Source organism: Numida meleagris, chromosome 1 (assembly GCF_002078875.1).
Source record: "Numida meleagris isolate 19003 breed g44 Domestic line chromosome 1, NumMel1.0, whole genome shotgun sequence".
Taxonomy (NCBI): domain Eukaryota; kingdom Metazoa; phylum Chordata; class Aves; order Galliformes; family Numididae; genus Numida; species Numida meleagris.
Genome location: NC_034409.1, coordinates 173202975 through 173230584, shown reverse-complemented (window position 1 = coordinate 173230584; position 27610 = coordinate 173202975). Strand labels below are relative to the sequence as shown.

At 41.8% G+C, this 27610-nt stretch overlaps 1 protein-coding gene and 1 long non-coding RNA gene across 2 annotated transcripts in view; one reads left to right on the top strand and one right to left on the bottom strand.

Moving 5' to 3' along the window:
* Nucleotides 1–27604, bottom strand: part of UBL3 (ubiquitin like 3) — a 54449-nt gene extending 26845 nt beyond the window's left edge. The window contains exon 1 of the mRNA XM_021378511.1: nucleotides 27053–27604. Coding sequence (XP_021234186.1) covers nucleotides 27053–27079 — 27 coding nt within the window. The 5' untranslated portion in view covers nucleotides 27080–27604. The remainder of the gene's footprint in view (nucleotides 1–27052) is intronic.
* LOC110388835 overlaps nucleotides 17423–27610 on the top strand; it is a 15726-nt gene continuing 5538 nt past the window's right edge. The window contains exon 1 of the long non-coding RNA XR_002432996.1: nucleotides 17423–26681. This is a non-coding gene — a long non-coding RNA (uncharacterized LOC110388835). The remainder of the gene's footprint in view (nucleotides 26682–27610) is intronic.

The window sequence follows — 27610 nt, the reverse complement described above, 5'->3', positions numbered from 1 at the left end:
AGATTTTCCACCAACAGATACAAAGCGTTAACCAATGAGCAGCACAACAAGCACTCTGCATTCAGATGCAGCCAAAGGTCTCACAGCTTCTGAGCAAGAGTGCTCAGGATGGAAAGGAACTTTCAGTTACTCCAGCAGTACTCCAAGAATGGAAACAGTTTGTTGTTTTGTCATTTCTTAACTTAATTTTTTAATGTTAGAGCACATTGTTACTAATCCAAATGTTTTTGCCCCTTTGCACACGTTCAACATGAAAGCAGTACCTGCTTCCTTCCTCTTCCATAAAAGAGAGCATTAAGTGTTCATAAACCATAAACAATTTATAGCTTTTCACAGATTAGATCTTTTTGTATACAATTAAGGGTTGCAGTTACTTTTTTTTTTTAAACCAGTCACAGTGGTTTCAGTTGCTCATGAAACAATAAGATTACATTTTTGGCATTCACTTCAGGCATATTCAGAAATGCATTTTTAGAGAAAGACAGACCTAGGTTTACTGCATTACTAATACACAGCACCACAAGGAAAGTTACGTTAGCACTGACCAAGGCTTTCCATTTAAGCCCTCTGCCATTGATCACACTCAATATTCAGACCTTCTACTGCCAAAGCTGACGTTTCCTACAGGGCTTCTCACTTAAAATAGCACTTCCTTTGTCAAACAGGACCAGAATGAAATAGCTACTTCCGAGAGCAGTGAACAGATGAAGAAAAAGGAGATGAATTTTCATGCATTTTAGCTAGAAAGACTCAGCTTTAATGAGTTCTAAACAGTTGTATCAAGGCAAACAAACTAAAATATCCAGCAGTAAGGCTGGTGTTACAAGCCACGTGTTCAATAGCCTTCTAGCTCCGGAGTAAGACCATCTATTTACAACTACCTCTGCAAACATATTAGAACACGCTTAACACATCTTTGAATTCTTGCTAGAAGAATTACACCTATGGAGAAATTTCACAAATTACTCTCTGTGGATGGCATTTGAGCTGAGAGGTTTCCAAATAACAAATTGGGCAACATCACTGTCTACTTCAACTGCAATGAAGTAGATGTTAATTAGATGCAGACTCCATAAAGGAGTGAAAACAACCAACGAATCCATCCACAGCAACACAGGAATGCATACAGAACTGAACAGACCCTTATAAGAGCTTTGCAAATCAGATTCCTTCATGAATCATCCTATGCCATTACCTTTGGTTTTTTTCCAGGTGGGTAAGTTCTCGTTGCCTGGGAGTAAAACAGTACAAATCACCAGAAAACATATTGCAATGTCTTTCCTGTAAGATGGTGATTCGTCAGGAAGTCTAATTTATTTCCGAAAGGTGAACAAGAACTGCTAATGCAGCGCTCCGACAGCTCCACTTAATCCCTTGTCTTCTCCAGATTGCAGAGATGCCGCTTGCACTCTGCCCTCCCCACCTCTCCCAGCATTTCAGCTTCCTATCACTGTCCTTATTTCTTCTCTAACTTCTTCCTCTTTCAGCAGTATTTTCTGTTTTCCAGCACCCAGCGCCGGGTGACTCACTTGTGTTCATACATTTATCTGGCATTGTACACTGAAGCACTTTCCTCCAATTTAGTCTCCTGCATATCTGACAATTCATTTCACCTGCAGGTAGCTCAGACTGAACATAATGCAAAATACGCTTACATTTTCCTTTCCAGCTCCTGTCCTCTCTACTTTTGCCACTGCTGAGAGCAGCTGCTCATCATGATTTTCATGATTCGTGCCCATCTTACAATTTCAAGACGGCCTCGATTATCTTTCTAACTGTTGTAACCAGACAGAAGCTGGCTAACTTTTCCTTACCAGAAATCCAAGTCTAACACAGTTAGATTTGTCTGACCAGAATAAAGAAACTGTCCTAGTAACTCAAGGCCAACAAGGAAATACAAATACCCTACAGATCAACCACAAAAAGATAGCACTGCTGTCTGTTATTACAGCCAGTGATCTGAGAACATCACCTATGCATTGTTAGTTTCCTTGCAAATATCACAGAAAAAAAATCAGGAGGAAAAAAGTGGATAATGTTAATTTTGCAGCTGGCATACCCAGTATTCTTTCTGAAAAGAATGGCAGCACAGGACAAAGGTTAAATGCATGCACTGGATCATTAAGTGCACATGCAGGAGCAGCTGCCAGAACGACACAAAAATAAGCAATTTTTTTTTTCCATGAACTAGGGAAAGAGACAGTGAATGGATATATTAAGAATACCAGCATTCCATTTATATCTTTGCAGATCATTCTGGAAACACATAAAGGGGGCCAGAGAAAAGAATGCTGCAGTAACTAAACGATGAGATGAGGAGAACTTGGAAGCTTGAGCTGAAGGGACAAGCAAAGAAAATGTAAGTTGCTCAGTGTTGCTACGAATTAAGAAATTGGACAGCTTTAGATGAAAATCTCATTAGGGCCTTTCAATCACATACACAAAAATCGGCACTCAGAGAACAGGCCCAAATGATGATCAGGAAACTGCTGCTGCCCTACAAAAGCAGAAAGGGTTTCAGCTAAACAAAAACATGACAAAGAGGAAGTGAGATTTTAGTTGGACCAGGAGACAAGCCTGCACCAAAGGGTTTTTACTGTTTCACTGGCCACAGAATTCCCTGCCTGCGCCCAAGGAAGAGTTTGGTAAGGTCGCAGCACAGAGAGATGGAGCAGAGGCGTGCACACAAACACTACTGAGAAAAGTACCGAGGATGGTGTTGGGAAATCTCTACAAGGAACCTGTGAGTAAAAAGGAGCTAATGAGTCATTAAAGGAGGATGCAATAAGTATGCTGCAGAAGGAACAAGAGAAAATGATCTTAGAGCATCCCCGAAGGACAGATACCTCAAATCTGTTATTATCCCAAAGCTGTTATTTATGGCCATGTCTGGCTCCAAATCCACAGCCAATAGCGAGACATTTGTCTCATTTAGATGTTAGTAACAAGTGTGTTATTTAGCGAGTGCTGAACAAAGATATAAAATGTAGCTGAAGAGGACATTTCTCTCAAAGATTTACAGGCTTGAAAACGCATAGAAGGTAGAACAAAAGTTTTTTATTAGCTTTAGTTGTTAACAGCAGAACAAAGACTTAATAGGAAATGACAGTTTACAGAACAAAAATGCATTTCTATCTTTCAAGAAACAATACTTGTGTTAGCACACTGAAAGAAAACTTCTTAAGGATAAATTAACAAGTTTCAAGGGAAAGATTAAATATGTTCCAAGAGAAGCAACTACAGATGGAAGGCAGCACAAAAAGGCAGCATCTCTGTCAAGGTGGGTTTCCAGAAATAAAATATGGCAGACCATCTGGATACAAGAAGAAGGAAGTCATCCAGGTTCAGTCTCAACGCAGATCAATTAACTAAAACACCTCATTTCCGCACTTATGTTCCTTATATCTTGTTTTCTACTCGAAGTATTACAGTATGCTTTTAAATTTTACCATAGCCTACATTTAATTGAAGATTATTTCAAGGTAACTTACTAACCACAAAGCTGTCTTTCAGCTTAAGAATGTGGCAAATTTATCAGGCATCTCTTGACTTTCCAGCATATTCCGCTGGCTAGCCAATAAGGATAAAATACATACCATCACAGAAGTCGTACAGGGGAAGGGGGTGGCTTCATGATGAAACCAGCAAAAGAAGAAAACTTTCACTTTCTCGTGACTACATGACTTCTCCAGTAAGCAATAAAATAGAAGGAAGTAAACTGGAATGCTAGAAGCATGTTGCAAGTTTACAAAAGGGTTAAAAAAATTTATATAGAAAAATGAACGCAAGAACATAACACCACCAGCTACTGTTACAGTAATTTTTCCCCCTTACATTGAAGTTTCTCCTGTCCCTGTTTGTGACTGCTGTCTGTAATTCTCCCACCTTTTTATTTCAGTAAAGAGCCTTGGTCTATCTTCTAGACAACTTTGTTCTAAGTGCTACAGGGCTGGCATTAGGTGTCCCCAAAGCCACCTTTTCTCCAGGCTGACCAAGCTCAGCTTCCTCAGCCCTTCCCCGCAGGGCCAGTGCTCCGGCCCAGACCATGCACGTGGTCTCCCCTTGCTCCAGCTGAACGCTGCACCTCCTGCATCAGCAAGGTACAGGAAAAGTTGCCCTAAGATGGAAGCCCCCTGCTTAGTTTGACCAAGGTGCTCTCATGGATCATCTCCTCACATTCCTCATTAATGGGACACAGCATCCTTGTGTTTAGTGGTACTTGGAAAAAGGTGTGATGAAGGAAGCTCAGAAAAAGGAAGACGCAGCAGCTTGGCAAGGAGCACAGTTTCCACCTGGCACTGTGGACTATGGTAATCTACAGAATCTCCATCATTACCTAATAAATAAATCAAAAAGCAACACAAACACCTCCATTTCTCTCCCACCATGTGATTGTCTTCATGACATCTGAATTAACACAGCTTTTCCCACAGCTGGGCCATCGATCTTAGGATTCAAAGGCCAGGGAAAACTATAAGGAAGAAAGGAATATTTTATGAGAATTTTGTCAATTATTCATATATATAACTACCTAAAAATTATTCCCCTTTTTCTCATAATTATCTCTTGGCATGGGAAATTAAATGTAAATTTAACAAGTCGTGACTTGGATCTGTTTAGAAAGAAACATTGCAGGGAATAGATACCCACTCAGAAAATCGTTTGGAGTTTGAAGATGTTTATGTTTTTTAAATCATCTCCTCCTGGGATTATCAAAATTACTAAAAGGCCATTCTGCAAATTCATTAAATCAGCATGACCTTCCCTTCTCATGGCTTCTATTTGAAAAAAATATATAGTGCCATTTGCATTAAAATGCAGAACTTCTGAAGCTTTACTTTCCTAGAACACTACTCAAACTCTTTATTATATCTATAAAGCTTTATAGATGGTTCATGTGTTTTATAATTCTTTATTTCCAGTATGGAAACTCTACCTTTGAGCAATAGGCATGGATGATTTTTTCTGTAAATCTACAAAGATCAAAAAAAATCACTGGTTATAAGCAGTCATTCACACTCCCTTGATATGTAAATCCTACACAAGTGGCTTTTCTTTATTCACTCATTGCATGCTCACACTTAGTACTAGAACAGCAAAGCAAAAAGAACACATACAAGCAGTTCTAAGTAAGAACATCACCTAAAATGCTGTCAAATCATCCGAAATACTACTTTGGTAATTTCACAACCTGCCGTTAGAATGACACTGATAGCACACAGATGTTGGTACTGTATTTTTAATGCGACATCATCTGTATGTGAGAAGCACGGGACACAGTGCCTGACCTCGGCAGATGAAACCGGAGAATGTTAGCTGTGTTTTATCACACATCAAAAAACTTCAGCTGTTTGATAAAACCAAAGCCAGGGGAACAGATATTTAAATACAAGATTCCTTATTTTACAGCAATAGTAAGATCTAGCAACATCTTGGCCACTCAAGTGAAGCATCCTACATGAAGCACAAGCCAATGTTTGCCCAGTCAGAGACAAAACCACTCACTGATGACCCTTTCCTCCTCTTTAACTAAAGTAAAACACAAATATTGGGTCCAGACCTTCTATCTTTCTAGCAATTATTACTAAATTCCACTAAGATGAATAATTCAGGGATGAAAACCAACCTTGTAATCTCAATTTCATGAAATTTATCGAACAGGCACCTTAATCTTCTAGACAACTGAAACAGAAGTTGAACTTCTTAAATATAAGACATTTTGATGTCTTTACCTCTCCCCTATTTTTTTTTCAGCTCCTTTCATGAGCCTGGATGCTTAAAATAATGTTAGGAACAACACCAACAGAACCCCATTAAACAGACTATACACAAGTTCACAATACACAGGTTAATATATATGAAAGGAACAAAAGGTTAACTTCTGACCCAAGAAGATGAAAGGAAGAACATAACATTACACAAGCATTGTTAAACTACCTTTTTCCTGTTATGAGCATCAAAAACAAGAGGGAAAAAAAAGCTTGCCCTTGCTTATTGTTTTTGCCTTCTAAAGCTCTCATCATTTACCCCTATCCAAAGCTCCACACATACACAGGTTGTTTTGCATTTTGGGAGAATTATTTTCGGTCCTTGTTGAGCATTTTTAACTGAAGTGTCTTGCTATTTAAGTGCTTCTTAACCCAGAAAAATAAATGTCTGTTTCCTACCATTACCTAAATAATGGAGACATAATACAAAGCAAAAAAATTGTCCAACTAAGCCAAGTTTCCTAATGAACATATATACAATCCAAAGTGTTCCATTTACAGCAGAGTGCAGAAACGCTAGATTATATTAAAAAGACTTCACAGGTAGCTCCTCAAACTACTATGCACAGACAAACTTGCTTTAAGAATTACAAATCATTTAATTACTTACAGACCATAAAACACAAGGAATCCTGAAGTAGTTTGGTTGAAAGTTCTTATTCAGAGTTTATAGTTTATCAGTGTTACGAAGCATTCTGATATTCTCAAGTTGCAGCAAGGGAAATTCTGCCTGCACGCACAGATGAACTCACAGCGAAAGTGGTTTACGCTCTGTCACAAGTTGCCCCAAGGGGCCCCAGGAGGCAATGGAATCAGCATCTGAGACACACACAACTCAAGCAGGCAAGGCCCAAGTAAATTCAGTGGTTACTCGGAGCTGCTCTGGGAGCTCACTCAGCTTTGGGCTAGAGAACCTCTAGAGGTCACTTCCAGACTAAATAGAGTCCACACAGTCTCCTTCTACGGAGATATTCAACATCCATCTGGACGCCTACCTGTGCGACCTATTGTAGGGTACCTGCTTTAGCAGGGGGGCTGGACTCGATCTCTTGAGGTCCCTTCCAACCCCTGCAATTCTGCGATTCTGTAAATTACTTTGAGACTCTATGATTTACAAATACAGATTTTCTGATTACTTCTGAGGATCATTTGTATTAAATGCATTCCATATATCAAGACACCGCTCAACCGCGTAGACCCTCAACAGCCACATTTGGCAGCTCCACCCCCAAGTCCAATGTAAGTACTTGAAAAATAATTTACAGGTAGAAAACTACATCCATGTAGGACAGCCTCTAACTCACAAATTTTCTGAGATTCCAAGAGTCAAAAAGGAGAAATCCTTAACTCTGCCTTAATTTCTATCATTTTCTCGTTACTACAACCGATGAGTTAGAGGAAAATATAGAAACAAAGAATATTTTACAGGAATAGATGAACGATTCCAGTGCCCTCTCTGTCACACCTCACACTACGCATGCACATTAATACTCATGCCCTCAGTCAAACCAAATTATTTTTATTACTACAGGTTTTTCAGTGTTTCCCCACCCCTCCATAAAGCAGCACCAGTAGGGGGACAAATGTCTGATAAACATGGCACCAGGAACGTGACAAAGGACCAACTGCTACATTTATATGTTGATACTGCATCAAAAAGGCATTAAGATTAAACAGCTTTATTTCCTTAATTATCCTGATGGTTATACAATTCCAGTTGAAACTCAAAACAGCAACAATTATTTTAAAACAAACACTACTTAGGTATTCATGTGCCTTTTACTATTAATATCCGATTTATGAAACAAAGCAAAAAAAAAAAAGAGTACTTCTGTTTTGCCTGACAAGCGACTAATCCTTTAAGCCATGCTCATTGTTACTGTCCTACTTGGACATCAGTATTGTCTCTTTAAATCAGTGGTTACATAAATGTGGATCCACATGTGGATCTCCAGCATTCAGACAGCTTGTCTTGTTTATGAAGAGAATGTATTTTCTGGTACATGCAAACTTTTTTTTTTTTGAATGCAAGCTATTGACAAAATGGACGGTTCCAGTTTCTCCTCGTTTCTGAGATGAGATCTAGTGACTGTATCATTGGATGAATAGTTTCAAACCGGACACAGAAGAGCTCTGGGAGAATTTGTGGTAGATTACTTCTCCAAATCATTCACTGACCAATTCTTTTCTTGCCGGTATGACCAATAGCTAAATCCTACTATAAGGACATGGTGGAAACATGGCCACGGGAGGGCAAGTGTTACATGGCTAGTCATGTCTACACATAATGACTACACAGGAAAAAAAAGAGGAGGAAAAATATGAGTTTATAGAGCGATTTTGTCCACTGGTTCATTAAAATGTTTGAATGAAGGCATCTACGTTTGCCTTGGCTGCAGGCTTGCCAGGAACACAGAAATGGACTGTCTTGAAATAACATTATATAGCCAGGCTTTAGCTACAAAGCTTCTGGTGACACTTGGAAGATAGCAGCTGGGGCAAAGGAGATTTTAAAAGCATAGATTTGAGGTCCTTGATCTTCCTTGAGTAAACCGATGGTGAGTTAGGGCAATAAAGTCAAGCCAAAGCACACCACATACAAACAGCTGAAGCTGGATGTGATTAATTCAAGTGCAGTTTATCCAACTGATATACGAATCTAAGAGCAAGCATTTCGAGTATTTTGATGCTACAGCTTGATTAGTATCACAGCTGTCTTCCATACAATAGCTTCAAATTCTTGTTCCCATTTCACATGTTTATCTACACTCTGGAGCCACTGTCAAACACCAATCCATCAAGTTGCAGAGAACCAGAGTGCTGCTGGTCGGAGATGGCTGGAAAACAAAGCTGAACAGGATGAGAACAGGCTGGAGTGCTCACACACGATGCTGAATTCAGAGGATACACACTTTTAAGTGGCGCAGACACCTCTTGCTAACTCTGTGAGGAAGAATAAACAGACGGATTCCCACGTGAAGCGAAGCCAAATCCTTTGCCAGCCCAGCAGTCTCAAACTGACCCAATGTGGAGAGCCTACAAAAGGAGATTTGCCATTCTAAGCAGGAATGCTCAGCAGCAGCCCAGAAGGTATCTGATGGAAAGCCAAATCAGAAAATACAGGGCACTGCTTCGGGTAGCTTCCTGATCTCTGCTAGGTTTAAGCTGAAATTATTCTAAATTGCTTTAATAATGCTTAAATGAACAAAACTCCTGTGGAAGTCAGAAAGACGTATTTCTAAAATTACATTTTAAAGCCAGCTCTAAATTGTAGTCAACAAAGAACTGGTTTCTAATTTTAATCAATTTTCTATTTATGATTTTTTTTTTTCCTGAATACAGTTTATTTTGCTGCAGACTGAACAACAAAAAAGAATGATTGACTGACCTGCAGCAATTATCTTCCCAGATTCTGGTAAATACCAAGTTTTTCCTTAAGTAGACCTTATGTAAACTACAATTAGACATAATAGCAACACAATACAACAGTCTGCCAGCACAACCTGACAGCAATTTTGAGGTTGTGTTATTTATCATAAAAACAACATCTAAAAAGGGAAAATTTCAGTGAAATCCACAAGTGTGCCATTACCATCCTGAAACACTCATCTAAAGGAAGATGAAGTCACAAAAAGCTGTATCATCTCACCAGGTCAGACGAAGTAAGAAGAATACCAGACAGATTAACTAAATGCTGCTTGGGTTAGATGTCAATAGGATTAGGGTGGGCTTTGGGTTGCAGCTAGCAAATACATCCGCACGCCTCACTGCACGCTCGCTGAGAGCACATGTCTTGTCCTGAGCGGAGGCTCCAGTCTAAGTGGGAGAAGATGAGAGCATACACTAGAGAAGAGGAGTGCAACAGGGAAAGATTTCAAATACACTCCTCAGCAAGAATAGATCTGGGGAAGTGTCAGACAAGCTAAAGGAGTCAGATTCGAAAAAAAAGCTTTTGTGTCAACTGACAGAAAGCCTACTGTGTTATTCTTAAATGCGTGCCTCCGTCCAGGCAGCAGCGCAAAATGGACAGCTGGCTAAACCCCATCCAGAAAAAAATAAGCTCCTCGTGCATTTAACAGATGGTGGTACAGGTTATGAAATTGGTATCTGCTTCACTCTCTGAATATAGATTTTTTAACTAAACAGATACAATATTAAAGAGACTTTAATGAAACAATTGCTCAAATTAAACAAAGCTAAACAAGCACTTTGGTATATACACTGAAGTTTGCTCTAAACATCATGTTTCTAGAGATTACATCTTAATCTACTTTTATAACATCTCAGACAAAAATTTAGTAGTGCCATGCTAGCACACCCGGTTTTTACAGAGAAAAGAAGGGTTTCATTCCATTACCATTGTTTCACATCACAGCACTCGGGGGAAGGAGATTTGTTTGTTTCAAATAATTATAATTCTCTTCTACTTCTTTATCAAACAGATGTCTTTCTCACATGCTGTTAGGAAGAGCAAAGGGATCTGTCTCAGCAACAGAGCCCTCTTCAACACTTTCCAAAGCCTTGCAAGATACTGACAAAAAGTTTTCAATTTCATACGTTGACGTGACAAAACAAATTGTGCAGTATCCTGGGCTGCATCCAAAGCAGTGTGTGGCCAGCAGAGTGAGGGAAGTGATCCCGTCCCTCTGCTCTGTGCTGGTGAGGCCTCACCTGGAGTACTGCATCCAGATGTGGAGTATAGGAGAGACATGGAGCTGTTGGAGCACATCCAGAGGAGGGGCACAAAAATGATCCAAGGGATGGAACACCTCCCTGTGAGGACAGGCTGAGAGAGCTGAGGCTGTTCAGCCTGGAGAAGAGAAGGCTGCGGGGAGACCTGAGAGCAGCCTCTCAGAATGTAAGGGGGGGGCTGTGAGAAAGTAGGAGACAGACTCTTTAGCAGAGTCGGTTGTGATAGGACAAGGGGAAATAGTTACAAACTAAACCAGGGGAGATTTAGATTAGATATAAGGGTTTTGTTTTGTAATAAGGGTGGTGAGGCACTGGCATAGGTTGCCCCGAGAGGTGGTGGATGCCCTGTCCCTCGTCAGGTTCAAGGTCAGGCAGGATGGGGTTCTGAGCATCCTGATCTAGCTGTGGCATCCCCGTTCATTGCAGGGGAATTGGACTAGATGGCCTTTAAAGGTCCACTCCAACTCCAACGATTCTGTGGCTGAAAAGTCCTCACTATCTTCCATCACCTGAATCATAACTATACAATTATTCAGAGCTACTTATGACAATACACAGCAACACTTGAAAACAGACAAAAACCTTGCAGAAGTTATAACAAACACACTCGCAGGCACAACATCCAACAGGACCTTCGCTTTGGAAACTCACATTTTCTGACAACCTACAGCCTCCTTAAGGTACTGATGCTGAGCTGCCACGTTGGAGCAAGACACGTCCTGGGGGAGCCTCTCACACTGCTCAGCAGCACCAGGGATCCAGGATAGGAAAAGCCAGGAGCTGCTGACAGCAGGGTTGGCTTCCACAGCACCACAGCCAGCTCCAGAACCCCAGCCCCAAATCCAGCCGCTGTCACAGCCTCAAGCAGCTTCACTGTTTGACCAGCCAGAGGTAGACAACTAGCACAGTGATTTGAGGAAAGCATGTAGCAGAATTTCTAAAATAAAACCTTTTCAATTTCTCAATTGAAATTAAGGAAAAAAGCTTATAACTTAGATGATGTCTGTAAGAATTCCCTGCTGACAGAAAGCCTTCTTCTCACATTATTTTGAATTAGTATTTTTATGTGAATTTGCAAATGAACTCCTGTCCGTCCTTGAAACTGTTACCAATGTGCTTAATGCCACCAAAATAAATAAACAAACAGAAATTGAACCCAGTCTAAGGCCAGGCTATTGGTATCCGTGGCCCAGCCCCTGCACCAAGTTAAAAGCAAAGCAAAACAGAGAACATAACTGCAACTCTCCATTCCAATTTTCAACATCTGTAGTATTCATATATTTTAATATTAAATTTGCTTATGTAACAAGCCTCCACCATCACTAAAAAAAAAAGCAGAAAACCTTACTAAATTCATAAAAACCAAACAGCCCTCATTACAGATTAGGCAGAGGATTTTCCTCGTATATGCAGCGTGTTGATGCTAGAAGCGTGCAGGGTACTTTGCTGAGAGCCAGCGTGGGCTGGGCAGGCTGACCTTTTCTAACATCACACTGCGTGAAAAATTCCCCTCTCTCAAAAATAAAACCCTCAAAATTAACATTGAATAGAATATCGTGCCCATTCTATTCACAGAACACGTGAGCCATCGACCTAAAAATAAGTAATTAATCAATCTTCAAAGATGAGGAAAGGAATTAAAGAAATACACATGCACGGGTTTGGCAAAATAATAATTTCCAAAGCATGGAAATCCAGAACTAGGTCACAGCTTTATCCCACAGATCATTTTCAGCTTAGTTTGAACAATAGAAGTCTTTGGAATAAACTGCCTGCGTTCAACCACCATGATACACTCATCCACAAATAGAAGCCGTATTAGAGGTGTAACAGCCCATGTACCACAGCACAAAATGGATGGAGTTGAAGGAAAGAACCTAGCTGTGGGCTGCCACCTCTGCTTTGGTCTTCTAGACATACGGAAGCACGTACAGCAATGCTTCCCACACATACTGCATGCTGAACCTTTCAGAGGAATATTACAAATACTTTATACTTAAAAATGATAACAAAGTTTTCTGACTCTTGAAGTCAAGTATTATTTCCAGGGCTCCCAATATAGCAAGTTGTCAACGGTTTACGGGCGTTCGGCCCAGTTCCGTGACAAAGGGGACGGGGGATCCACGGGTCCACGCCCCGGGAAAAGAGAAAAGGGGAAAAGGGTAAGGAGATGGCCCTGAGAGCAAAGAACAGCGGCAACAATCTGAGCAGAAACAAACTAATTTACTAAATAAGATATCGGAATGCAAAACAACACACTATAATACAATATAATTACAATTTAAGCTGATAAATCCAATACAGAGAGAGAGAATGTCCCAAAATCAAGGTAGGCCTTACTCTACTACCGACGATAAGACGGCTGGAGAGCGAGGTGCTGCCAAGATGAGAGACGGCGGAAAAAGGGACGAGGTCTCGTGATCTGCAAGTTTTTATACTGAGAGCTTTTATCTTTTCCCTCCAGCTGGAAATGGTAACAGAGGAGAAAAGTACCGTGGGGACTGTGGTAGTCCTTCTCTTCTGAGAACCAGGTATATCCACTACATGATGTTATGATGTGGAATACCAATAACTGAAAATCACAAAACCATGACACAAGTGTAATTTGCTAATTTTTGATTGATCTTTCAGTAATGAAATCTAGCCATCCAAAAGAGGTCTGCTAGAAGCCCAAACACAGAGATTAGTCTTGTCATATGGACAGAAACTATATTTAGATAGATGCCTGTTAAGGTAGGTGCTATATAAATATTCCTCCACATGAAATTCCTCCAAACATGAAGCGCTGCTGCAAATAAGATATGGCCTTTAAGCATGCAGAGAAAAATATGTTATATTTCAAGAGAATCATGAAATGGCATGGCAATTCTTTCTTCTTTTATAACAATTTATGCTGGAAAGACTTTATGTACGATCACTAGGTTTCTACCATAAGAAAAAAACAAAGTAAAACATCTCAAAAAATTAAACAGGGCCAAGACTAAAGCAGAAACATGAAATACAGTTGGATGAAGGCTTTGTGCTGTAAGTCAGCCATCAGAAACTGCACTCCAAAACAGAAAAACATTTCTCAACTAAGAGGAATGATATTTACTCTAGTGTATGATAGAAATCTTGCCAGGGAAGCGATAAGTATGAATACAAGGAAGCTTGTTATTTAATGCCAAAGCATCTTCGTTATTTAATTATGTTCGCATAAATTCTCAGCCTGCTCATTTGTTTCTGCTCCGAGAATATGAAGTATCCTGCAAACGTTTCAGGCCAAACGTCAAGAGAGACCTGCCAAGCTCCAAAGAGTACGCTTCTTTCTTGTAACCTAGCATCACAAAAACAATTTGAATTTCTTTGCGAGATTCCATTAAAAAAACTTCAGCAGCTTTAAAAAACATATTTCTATGGGCAGTATTTTTCTCTCCTGCTACACGTGTGCGATTACACACTTATGCACCAGAAATACATTGCACTTCTGCTTGTGTTATTTAGCATAGCCCATTCAAGTCCAATTTTATGCCACAAATTACAAAGCTGACGGGGGAAAGCATTTTCAAGGACTTCAGATGACTTTCTAAACTGATCTGGTTGTGCGCAAGTTCTCACTGGATAACTTCAATTACTTTTAAATTCACTGTATTAACTTAACTCAGCTTCCACTTTTTTTTTTCTGAACAGGTTGTACGTGACAGCTCCAACAGGATCTCACCTGGCCATACATCTGCCATCACACAGTACCGACTTGGCCATGACAGGCGCAGCACACACCTGCAGTTACCCAAGTTTCCATGGAGTTGTAATTAGGAGAAATTCTTCTACCCAAAAAGGAAGGAAATGTAGGCTGAATACAGGAAAACTTCCTTTCTGCTGCACTATTCACAAACATAGATGCTGAAGTTTTCTGTAGGAAATAATGACACTGTGTAGAACTGTGATTTACTGTAAGTGAAAACATGTAATGATTTTGAAGCACAGCTTAATAAATTTAAGCTTAGAAAAGGCAGCATACCAAACAGACAAAATGAAAATACTGCAAATGGGACTTTACACAGCCCCAACAGCTCAAACAAATTACCCAAACACAGACCTCTGGTGCTGTCTTCACGTCTTGGGAAATATCCCCCCTATGCACTGCAGCTGCTCCTCCAGAAGTGCATCGATATCACTCGTGGGAGCAGCCTGCCACGCAGACACCCCGGGCCATCAGCACATGCTAAATGGCACTAAAAGCCACGTTGAGGCAACTCAATCGAGTCTTGGGAACTTTCCAGCTTTAGAACTGGATTTGGTAATGCAAGATTCACCTTTGCCAAAAGGTGTGATATCACGTATACACACGTCTCATTTTTCCACCCAGAGTAATGCACATTGCTTTTCTACCTCTGTTCTACCTCACAGGCCTTACGAGGAGTGGCTGAGGGAGCTGGGATTGTTCAGTCTGGAGAAGAGGAGGCTCAGGGGGGACCTTACTGCTCTCTATAAATACCTGAAGGGAGGTTGTAGTGAGCTGGGGGTCGGCCTCTTCTCTCATGTAACTAGTGACAGGATGAGGGGGAATGGCCTCAAGTTGTGCCAGGGGAGATTCAGGCTGGACATTAGGAAATACTACTTTCCTGAAAGAGTGGTCAGGTGCTGGAATGGGCTGCCCAGGGAGGTGGTGGAGTCACCGTCCCTGGAGGTGTTCAAGAAACATTTAGATATAGTGTTGAGAGACATGGTTTAGTGGGGTTATTGGTGGTAGGTGGATGGTTGGACTGGATGATCTTGTAGGTCTTTTCCAACCTAGCTGATTCTATGATTCTATTCAGGACCAACACCAAACATACAAATAATAACTAAGGGATCGGTTTGGGTATGTTTGCGTTTGGCATGCAGAGCAAGGGGTAAGGATGGCCATGAGAAAACTTACCATCTAGCACATCCTACATACATTAACAACTTCACATAATAGAATTTAATTAGTTAAGAGTACAAACCTATGCACGGTAAGAGAAAAATAATGCTAACTCCTTGACAGTTTGCTGCTCCCCGCACACTTGTATGGCAAATTACTGCTCATAAATAAGCCCAAAGGCTCTGACACCACTATGTGCACTGCCTGTACGCTCGTCGCTACATGGTTGTGTAACCATGATTTGCCTTCCCCCTGTGCTCCTTTCAGCTGCTACCATCACACTCCTAACAAGCTACTACAGCAGTTCAAAGTGCCTACAATAAAAAACAAGCGCCATCTTTTCCAGAAACCCAGCCAGAACTATTTTGAAACGACTCAAAAGACTTCCTCCTCCCTCTCCCAGCAGCCCCAGGGACGCTCTAGGGTTGGCCAATACAGCTCCCAGTAGAGCATGGCAAAACAACTGCTGCCTTCACCCAAAAGTCAGACAGAACAAAAATACAGTGCTGCTATATTTTAAGATTCCAGATACATTTCTTTCGCGTATGAAATTTCAAACCACCACAACAAATAGATACGGTTCTTCCTGAAAACTGTACCACATTTTTTGGAACATGCTGTAATCTGATTTTACAAGAAGAACTATTATTTGATACAAAAAGACTGCAGAAAATGCTGGGTTTATTCAGGTATTATCTGTCTCTTCCATCTCCTGCAGAACAGCACTTAGTAAATGATAAAAACTTTGAAACTATAGTATTGGAGGCAGAAGAGGCCAAAAACCTAAATGATCTCCCCAGTAATTTCTTTCCCTCTGGGCTTCTTGTCTATATTCGGAGAACAAGAAGATAAAACAAGAAGTTTCTCCTTTTTGGCAGAAGATAACAGAGAGAAACAAAATATCTCCTAACCACATGTTCATTATAAGTAAAACACATAACGTAGGGCTTTTTTAAGGCATCAAAATCAGCAACAGAACCAACTATAAAGGCAGGAAACTATTTACCTTCACTCCACCTTACCTGGTATTACTCAGCACTCTTAACTGTTCACTTTGGCAAATTTCAAACCCAGCTAAAGAAAAAAAAAAAAAGCAAGCACCAACCAGCACGTCTCCAGATAAAGGCACTGACTGATAATCACTCCCTTCCCCTTGGATAAGGCTAGTTACCTTTCCTACAGTTCATTTTCTAAAAGAAGTTATGAGAATTCAAGGGAGATAACTTAAGCATAAAACTAAATCCCCATGTCCTTGAACACAGGAAACTGCTGTGGATTTGTTCTCTTAAGATCACTTCAGGTTTAAACTGATATTTCAGAAATGAATGGAGTTTTCTGAAGTACTTGCTGAAGAGACTGGTATCACAGGAAGACTCACGGTGAATTAAGACTTCTCTTCTAAACGATGTTTGAGCAGTTCAGAAAGGTGAGGACGGATCCAGTCCTTGAATAACGAGTAGGTGCTGAGCACAGAAGGCACGTCGTGACGGAGAAAAACATGTGCTTCTGGATAAGAGATGTAACAAGAACAGAGTTGATGCAACAGGATAAAAAATAGTTAAACATGGTGGTTTAACAGCCAGTGGGCAGCTAAGCAACACCACACTGCTCTCACTATCTTGACCCTTTTATTTCTGAATGTTTCTGTATTTTATTTTACTAGTCTAACAGTTTTCTCGATGTCAGTTTTCCATGCATGCTATAAATAGCACCCTAGTAGATGCACCATACATAGTTCATTATGTATGCTTTGCCACTGTTATTTGCTTAAAACACAGATGGATATTGAAAAAAGACAATGTCAGCTTAGAAGCGCCAGCCTCTATAGAGAGATTTTACACCCTTTATAGCCAATAGAGGGAAAGATGCGACCACGGCTCTTACCTTGGGACAACCCCAACCTCACCAAAAATTTCATGCTCATCATTGAGATCTGAGTCCTGCTTACCTCCTGCACTAAGTATGTACAGCAGCACAAAGCCCAGCATGAGGAGAAGAGAAGGCTCAGGAGACACCTTATTGCTCCCTACAACTGCCTGAAAGGAGGCTGGGGAGAGGTGTGGGTTGGCCTCTTCTCCCTGGTAATGGTGATAGGATGAGAGGGAATGGCCTCAACTTGCACCAGGGAAGATTCAGGCTGGATGTTAGAAAAAATTTCCTCCCTGAAAGCGTGGTCAGGCACCAGTACGGGCTGCCCAGGGAGGTGGTGGAGTCACCATCTCTGGAGGTATCCTGGAAACATTTAGATGTTGTACTGAGGGACATGGTTTAGTGGGAAATATTGGTGACAGGTAGACAGCTGGACTGTCCACCTTGGACAGTCCTGGAGGTCTTTCGCAGCCTTGGTGATTCTATGAAGTGTTCTGCACCCACACTACAGTCTTCCTTGGGGATTTCCCTGCCTGAAGAAATGGGCACACAGTGCCCATCTTCACACCCATCAGAAGCAGAATGCATGAGGAAGCCCCAGTACCCTTGCTGAGGTGAGCAGTGAGAGTTCAGTGCAGAAGTGCATGCTTCAAGTCTTCTGTTGAGGCTTCTGAAGTTGATATCATGGGATACCCTCCTTCACAAGAAGAGAAACAATTCAGCCAACAATCCGCAAGCTAAAACAAGTCAGCAAATACCCTTTGCCACCTTCTCATGGGCCCTCATCCAACCACACTTACAGTTTACCTGGTATTCTATCCACTACAATGGACATTTTAAACAACCAAATAATTTCAACCCTACGTAATTAGAAGCCAATCCAAAAAATCCTCATTTCCAGATTTGTACAAAAACCCAATACTTATGAAACTATACTGGCCAGAAGCAATTAAGCAGACAGAAATCAAATACTGTTACAGTTTGTTTAATAAGAACTCCTAGTCATTTTGCCATTAGAAAATGAAATCCTTAAGACTAAGTCAAATTTCTCAGTAACAAGCTGTTCTCTTGGTGCCAGGATCTGACATATTGCATCTGAAAGCTTTGCTCTTAGTGTCTAGACAGCTAGAAATACTCACTAGTTTGTTTTGGAAAAATGTTTCCCTTCCTCAGTATTTTACATTGAAATGAACTTGCTGAAACTCACATAAAAATACTTAACATCTTTAAGTATAAAGTTGATCTTCAAAATAGCCCTTCTTAGAAATTGGCAGCACAAAGAACAGATATTACAGCATACTTTGGTACAAAACCTTTGAATGTTTGAGTCAACCAGTATACATTTTTACGGCCTAACATACCATGTCTGGCAAACCCCACCTTGTCTAGTCAGGAGCCCCACGCTTACAAACTAGAATGCTTCAAAGCAATACCACTGTGTCATTCGTGTACCAGGGAAAGCAGTGCACCTCCACAGCTGTTCACAAGAAGGACCATCCCACTGATCCTCCGTTCCCGCCACGCTCACCAGGTTTGTTGGCAGCACAACCCAGGTGGGCAGCCCTGGCACACAAGTGATGCCGCACGACTGCCAGCCCTACCTGGTACGGGACAGAGCAGTCCAACATGGAAGCAAATAGGAACTTGGGAAGCCTTCATACCAGGAAGATCACCATTCCGTTGGGATAACAGCTTATTTAATTTTTCTCAGAAACATACAGTAACACACTGCACCCTCATCATCACTTATGTGCTGTAATACAGCTTTCAGAAGCTAATAACTGCGTGTGATTTTTATGTTAATTTCATTGTTACCGAATCACATTGAACCAGCAAATGGGGCATTTTTTTCTCCCCTTCTTTACTTCAGATCTTTTAATAAAGCTTTCTGAAAGTTTCAAGTTTATTGCCAAAAACAGCTATATAAGTATAAACCACTCAAAGATGCAAGTCCAGTAATATCTATTTCCACTGCAGATCAATAACCCAGATTGAAAAATGAGCTAAGCTTTCATTTTCACATCCCACAAGAGTTATACCCAACTTGTTTGCACTGATTAAAAGTATATTCATTCACAGCCAAAATGGCAGACATATTCAGATTTGGCATGCCCTGAGCAACGTGCTGTACATCATCTATAACCATAGAACACCACTCCAAGAATTAACCTAATTCTGATGTTTGTGTTACTGCCCATAAGAATTCTTTAAAAACAAATGGAAAACCTTGTAACTAGATATTTCATGCTTTAAAAAAACATACACACGCTTTCAGTCAGCCACTTGCAGTATATTAGAGATAACCATGTCCAAAGAATGTTTGACAGTATATTCTCAAAAGAAATACTGAAAAAGGAGCTCTTTTAGAATACTTATGTTATGGTAATATAGTTTAAAATATCTTTCCTGAGGCTTACTAGCATACGCCACAGATATTCCCATGCATGCTGACACTAATCTACCATTAAAGAGGCAATCTTAAATTCATAGCCCCAGATAAGAAAGACTTTTGATTAACACTAAACTTCTCTATTTTATCACTATTCTCTTATTTCCCTATATTAAAAACTTGTAAGATTCCAGAGATAGACTAAGTATTGCTATCTGGGGTGTATGCTAAGTATCAGAAACAGATTATGGTGATGTGGGTCTCTGCCAGACCACAAAATATTACTGTATCATAACCCCACTGCAGAGATACCAACCAATGCTACAATACAAGACTTTGAAGTATGATTATTTTTTGAGATTAAACGCTTTATTCTTTTCAATCTGCGAAAGAAAAAAAAAAAATCAATTTCCTTGTGTTTATTTTGAAATTGGTACCAAACAATTAATATTGCATTATGAAGATCATGGAAAAGCTTCCACAAGAGCTCAGGACCCCACTTTATGAACCGTAAACAAGTATTTATGCTTGTTTTTAAAGGAACTGACAGAAGTTCTGCAGATTAAAGTCCAGATCCTCAACTACAGCATGCTCCAGGATAAGACCACTTTTGTTTCTCAGCAGTAGTCAGAGTCATTGACAAAAATGAGACTGGCCTAAACAGCAATGTGTGCCAGTCATCAAGAGAAACTGGAACCATCACAGCAGGAAGCCACCAACACCGGCACTTGCAGATCGCATCCCTGTGCAGTTCAGTACCCACATCCCACTAAGGTAACAATTTTCCTTTTTTGGTGGTAGAACTCTACCAAACCGAAAACAGAAATGTATGTTTTTGCTCTGCTGATTTGTATGGGATACAGAAAACTCAAGGAGTTTCCTGCTTGTTTCGGTCTCCATAACAACACTATTATGGAATAAAATCTCAGCTGAACTCTGCCACAATGTTTCCATTTAATTCTAAACTGAATCACACACAAAAATTTAAGTTAAACCAGCAAACTAACAAAAACACATAAACCCACACAAGCGTGATCCTGCCACTGGCAAGCTATTTTCAGATTTCTTTACCAGAAAGTAGAAAAAAAGTTACAAAACACTGACAGTAATGTCACAATTCTGCAGTCAGCCAAATCCCCATTTTACAGAGTTTCTAGTTGTGGAAAATATGCACTACAGTTTTAAGTCGGATTTCAACATATGTGCAGAGTCTCAATGCAAACTGCGGATGGTTTACCAGCAGCAACTCATGTAGCCTCTGCGGAGGAGCTACACAATCACAGCTAGTGCTGCAAAATACACTGCATTTCCACAAATACGCAGCGATGCTTGCATGCAACAGCATGTGTTTCCACAAAACGCTATTGCTGAGGCCCAGCAGACCCACAAGTCAGAAGGTCTTAAACTCTTCTTTAAACATTGCTCTCAAAAATAAAAAGACCTCCCGTACATTTTCAGAAAGCCCATTTAGCAACTTTTTCCCCACCTCCCACATATTTCCTTTCAGATACAAAAACTATCGTACTGAAATGCATAAAGCTATCTGCAGAATCTCAACTGATGTCTCCATTTATTTATTTATCATTGTTGCAGGCTATTGATTCTTTATTCTTTTCTTCCATTAGTGTTTCCTTCCATCTGTCAATTTGTATTTGTCTGGATGTATATGCAATAAAGCAACGAATGGATCGTTTTTCAAGATGTTCTGCAAAGTATAGGTAACAGAAGCTGTCAAACATTAAAGGCTGTCCTTCTAGCTGAGTTTATAGGGTAATTTTTAAACAAGAATTGAACTTCTAAAGCCAGATCTTTGAACGAGGCTAAAACCAATGAAGAGTTGGGGTCTTGAAGTTTAGATTTGACATGAGAACAGCGACATGACAATTCCTCATTGACATTCTGCTCATTTCCAGTGGCTTCTAAAATGAAAGCACTGCACTCAGTCAGAGCCCTTTAATAATCGGTGAGCTGAAGTTTATGCATGCAAAATTGTGGCAGAGAAGGCTCGCTACTTTAGCAGGCTCAGTTAATTGCAAACAGACAATACTGAAAAGAGCACTGATCAGCAGCTCCGCCTTTCACTGTACTTGGAATGAGAAATAACCAAATCAGAGGATCCAGACCTACACAAAGCAAAGACTGAAAATAAGCCATACTATCTCTTTTACATAAAACCACAAGAATGATTAGTCACATTCCAGATATTTCTGGACTCCTGCAAAGTAGAGTAGCACTCAGAGGCTGAGTCAGAACTGAGCTCTCCGTTCTTTTCCCTGTTGCATAAGCACATAGGGGACATCAAAAGTTTACATTCTGGCTTTTGCTCAGAAAAAACAGTGACCGACCAGAAGCATAAAACTCTGACTGCATATACTGTGACCATGGAGACCATGGATTTCAACACTCATGGAAGTCGTCCTAAGAAAGAATCCCACATTAAAAAAAAAGTTCATCCTTCGTCACTTTGTTGACACTCTCATAAAGCTTCTCCTACCCAGTCTGCTGTATGGGCTGTTTTCAGGCAGGCTACCTCCTGATACAGCCTCAGGCCAAATCAAGGAAGAGAGACGTGGGCCTGGAACAATATAAAATAAAATGCTGATAGGGAGAAGTTACGTTTAGATCCACACAAACAGCAGCACAAGCACTGAGGCACCTGAAGTTGGTACCAATTCCGCAGAGCCACCACTTGTCCCCATCTGGTCCTGACTGTTCTGTCTGTATTCCTCAGATAAGTCTGGCAATTTGTTTTTAATGTGCGCAATTCAATGTCTCTGCTGTAGAGGCGATCATTCTGCTACAGTCAGTCAGATACTCAGCATTTGGTTTTTTTCTTTCCGTCCTGCTGGACCCTGCCAGCAGCCACTGCTGGCAGCCCTGCACTCCCAACAGGGGAGGAGCTGAATGTCCTTCAGTACCCATTCCCTCTCCTGTTTCATGGAGTTAGAGAACAAAACTGGAGTGAAAAAAGTCAGGTACTAAGGACAACACGGGCAAAGAGTGGGCAAGAAGGAGCGGTCTGCACAACCAGCCTACACTTTCTGTGCTGCACCAAGCCCCATCACAAACAACACTCACGGTCCCATCCACAAGTTACAGGTGCCCCTCCCTGAATAAATGAAGGACATACAGTCACTGTTTTGGAGTACGCTGAATACATTAGAATGCCATGGAGTTTCCGTTAGCGTCCTATATACAAACATCGGTCACTACTAAAGTGATTTTTATGCTGTTGTTAGATCCATAGGTAAGACTTTCTCCAATCTGTGGAACAAAAGGAAGGGAAGGGGAGAATGGAAAGAACATAAATCCTTTGCAAAGATACTCCTAGTACAGATTCAGCATCAGCTCTGGCAAGTGTATCCCTGGCTGCTACTGCAGGTAACATAGGAGGTGCATCTTGTTACAACAAACCCTGCAGTATGCCACCAAGGCTGGCTCACTGCACACGGAGTCAGTAAGGAGTTTCTTCAAGCTCGGCAATTCTCAAAGCAAAGAAAATGCATCTGCTGAGGGAAAAGCAGTTCCAACAGAACTGAGATGCATGACTTCTTTCTTACATTTTGTTCCAATCCATCACAATGCCATGAGTGTGCAAAGCATGTTCCATGTTCCAAGCGTATTATAACGATACCACTCTTGAAGAACTGTCTAGACTGGTTGAAGGACATGAAAATCCAGTTGACACTCAACCAGGTGCCCCTTTAAGCCTCTCCTGCCTGAACCTTATTCAAGGATGCCAAGATGCTCCTAGTGCTGCGGGATCACATGCATACATACCCATCCTTTTCCTCGTAGCCATCACTGAAATGGATTATGGACGTTCTATATACTATACACTAAGCTATTCATCACCATTCTGCACTAAACCTCCTAAAGAACATGCATGCGCACAGCCTTCCTCCACTTACTGCCCTCTTCTAACACTGTCCACGTACATAAGGATTTCAGATCATGAACCCCATTTTCTTGCACGTCTGCAAATGCCTAACACCAAACATTCTTTTGTTATTATAATCTCCCATGCGCCACCTACATCTCTGAAGTTCAGCATACAGATTCAGTAGGTACACATAATAAAATTGAGAACACTCAAGTCTATAAACTCTTGAGGATTTATCTAATGCCACACCAAAGAAAAAAAAAAACCCCTCACCATGAGCCAAACGCATTACTCTTGATTACCACTCAAATCCAAAAAGAATTTGGAATTTGATATCCGAGAGGGCACACAAAGAACTGCCCAGGAAGAAAAAGCTGGCAGAGCCTTTTTGTACCTAAATAAAATGCACCAATGAAGGAAGCAGCAGACAGCACAATGCTTTTCAATCATACAGACCCCTTTTTGCAACGTTCCAAAGCCCCTGAAGAATTACATATGTAGGGAGAAGTATCGCAGGAACATAAAAATGAGACTCAGCTTCTCAAACTCTTCTGATAACTCCTAAGAAATAGATACTCAACTGAGTAAGAACTTTTGGACTGAGCCTAGTTGTTGTTGGTTTTGCATGTGTTGTCATTTGTTGAGTTTTATTTTATTTTTAATAGCTTGTTTTGATATAGCTGGCTACAGATTTTAAATAGCAAGCCATTTTCTTTTTGGCAACTTTAAAAAAAAGTAGTGTCATTAGCTTCAAGTCCATAAAGCACCTCGTAAGGTTTCACTAGTAGGAAAGAAAATACAACTTGGAAGCAGCTCCACTGTCAGTCCCTTGAACTGTAGCTGCTACCAAATGGCAATAGGTTATCTGATGAAATTATTCAACACATTCGAAAGATGCCCTGTTGCTACCACAATCACCAGTAATTATTGGGGGGGGGGGGAGGGGCTGGAGATTAGACTCTAGAAATGCAGTATGGTTTTCAAGGACTACTCCGTACATGTCTAGTCCTCATTAAGTTAATGAAACTACACAAGTATGGAGGCCAATAGCAGCAGGTTTCATTCCAGGAGTGGAGTTTTAGCCTTTAAATAGAGCGTATTCCTAAGGAATAATGCAGCACAAACTTAGGATGCCCGGAATGTGGTGTGTCACCATCCAGTTTATTAGTGGAATGCAAATGATAAAGTACTATGTTAATTATTTAAGAAGTGTTGCTGAAATGGTTAGCTGGTAAAATCTGCAGTAGATCTGGAAAGAAGTCAACCAAGCATCAGAGAAAAGAAGGCTGGAACAAACCATGTCTACACATGAGCACAAAGCTTACTGAAGGTCTGACCATTTACTAGGAATTTATGTCCAGCAGATCCTCGGCATTTCAAAGGTAGGACAGGAAGACCACATTTTAAGAAGCATCAATTATAATAGTTTTATTATTATTATGAGAGGGTTAGTTCATGTACCTGATACTTTGAAACATAATTATTATAATACTTAAGTAATTCATAGCAGATTTAGTAAACGTGACAGAGCCTTCCTAATACAACACCTCACCACAATGATGCCAACTCCTACAGAAGAATGGGATTTTTTTTTTTTAAACGCATATTACAGAGTGGGTGGATAAAGAGAAATGCAAACTGCAAAATCATACAAGTAAATAAAAACATACATAAACAAGGTGACAGCCTGCAAGTGCTCCTCTTGAAAAAGCAATCAAGTAATAATACCATTTTCCCTCCTGAACAAGCTCCTTTGAAATATGGACAGTGATAAAAAAAAAGACTGAAAATGAGTTTTCAAGTGCTCTTTCTACAAATTATGCTTTAAGTTACTGACCGCGTTTAGTCATCTTAATTTCTACAGCACACTTTGAACTTGATGAGAGAAACTGCAGCTAAAATTGCAGCAACTGAACAGAACAATCGTAAGAAAGACCAGAATATGCCTGTTCACTTGGTTAAGTTATACTGACACTAGTGACATCTTCAATCAAATGTCTTTGTAATGACTCAATATTTAAACATCGCTACGGATAACAAGCTTCTTCCTGACCTGAAGAAACAGAGCATCTCCAGGCCTACACATCGCTATCCTCATTACATCATAATGACAGGAAGAAACAGTTTTAATAGAAGCAAACTATTCTTTCTCCTCTTAAGATGTGTGTATCGTTATAAAATGGAGTCCTTGCATATGACAGGTGCATCCCAGCCCCCAGGACAGGGGAGTGCCACACACTCAGCCCGGGCTGAGAGGACAGCAGCACTCCATGCCACAGCCAAGGGCTTCTCTAGCAGCTCCGAGATGTGGGCACCCAGATCCAAGCTGGGCAAGGGCTGCTGCAGGGCCATGACAAGCTGACATGTAGGAGTGGGCTCAGAGCATGGCCAGAGAGCCCCTAACAAGGGATGCAGGAAAATAAACAGCTGAGAGGATTGAAACTCAGAGGCAGCACTTTCCTCAGCACTATTTCTTCCCAAAAGGCAAAATATATTTTTAGTGCTTGGGGAGGGAGGGGCCAGGGAAGCTTAGAACTGTGGTTGATCACTCTCTGTATCGCACTGTTCCTGCTCTCTTGACAAAATTCACTCCTTTGGGCTGCAGTAGAAAAGCTGCAAAGGAAACAATGACATGAAGCAACTAGATAATGCCTGTTTATCAACTAGATAATGCCTATTTATCCTACATATGCACTACGAGTTGTATGGCTGAAACAAGGCTCCGTTTTCCTATTACCACCACGGCAGGTTATGCTCACAGAACAGAATTTCACAGACGAGCTTGCTGCTTTTAGACAAAGTGCCTTTAAATGTGAACCATCACATGGGGATAAGTGAAAATATTCTGCTGCAAGAATGAGGAGCAAGCTGGCCAGTCACAGCCATGACATTACATTCCCCCTCAACTGAGCGATGTACAGAAATGACGGCTGAACTAGATGATCTCAGTGGTCTTTTCTAGCCTTAATAATTTTATGAAACGCGAGCACACCACCAGCAGAGCCCTCTGAACGGGGGCTACCTGGCAGGGCTCTGCCATCCCTCCATCAGGGCACCGCGCAGGCTGGCGGCAGTCCGCCATCGGGAGCACCAGGAGTGCCCTTGAGAAACGTCCAGGCTGCAGCGGGTGCACAAACGCTCTCCCTGGGCAAACAGCGCACGGGAATTTCTCTTTCGCTCCTGACCTGGCATCAGGTAAGGGGGATTAACTTCACACCAGCGTTAGAAGGCAGCGTCGGTAAGGAACTAGCGAAGTTTGCGCGAAGCAGGCGGCTGAGACGAAACGCGAACAGGTTTAGGAGGAAAAAGCGCAACGGGCAGAGGCAGGAACCCTGCGGGCTCGGCTTCGCCTTTCTGTTCCCCAAAGCGGGGCCCCACCGCCTGCTGAGCCCCGCTCCGAGCCCGGCGCCGCGGGTACGGCCGGGAACCGCTGGGCCCTTCAGTGGGCAACCGGGATTTCTTTCTCGCCTTCCCACGCCCCTCTTCTTTCCACGTTCTCCGCCAAAAGGGGCCTCAATAAACGCTATTCCGCGACAATGGCACGAAGGAAGGAGCGCAGCACTCACCATATCAGCCGGAACGCTGCTGGACATCTTGATACCCCTCCGACGCTTTAACACCAACTTTGAAAGCAGAACGAGAAGCACCGAACGGAGATCCCCGGCCCGAGGCCGGCGGGGGGCGGCGGGGCCCTGCGGAGCTCCGGGCCGCGGGGCTGTGCCGGGGGCGGCGGCTCCGTCAGCGGCGGTGCCAGGCGGGGCGGGCAGCACTGCGCCGCGACATGGGCTGCGCGCGGCTTTTTCCCCCTCGCGCTCTTCCTTCCCGGCGAATAACGACGGGGTGATTCACGGATAATGGGGCGGCCGTCACCTCCTCATTAAGCGCCGCGCTGCCGGCCCGACTCGCTGCCCAGGGGCCGGCGAGGCCCGGGGGAGGACGCCGGGCTCGGGCCCCCCCTAGGCGGGCTGCCGCATGCAACAGGCTCCGGTGGGGACGGCCCTGCGGCTCCGGGGCTCGGCGGGGCCGTTCAGCGGCTGTCGCCTCCCGCAACCTCAGCTCTCATCGCCGCCTCCTCCTCCTTCTCTTCTTCCTCCTCCTCCTCCGCCCGCCCTCGCTCCCCCCCC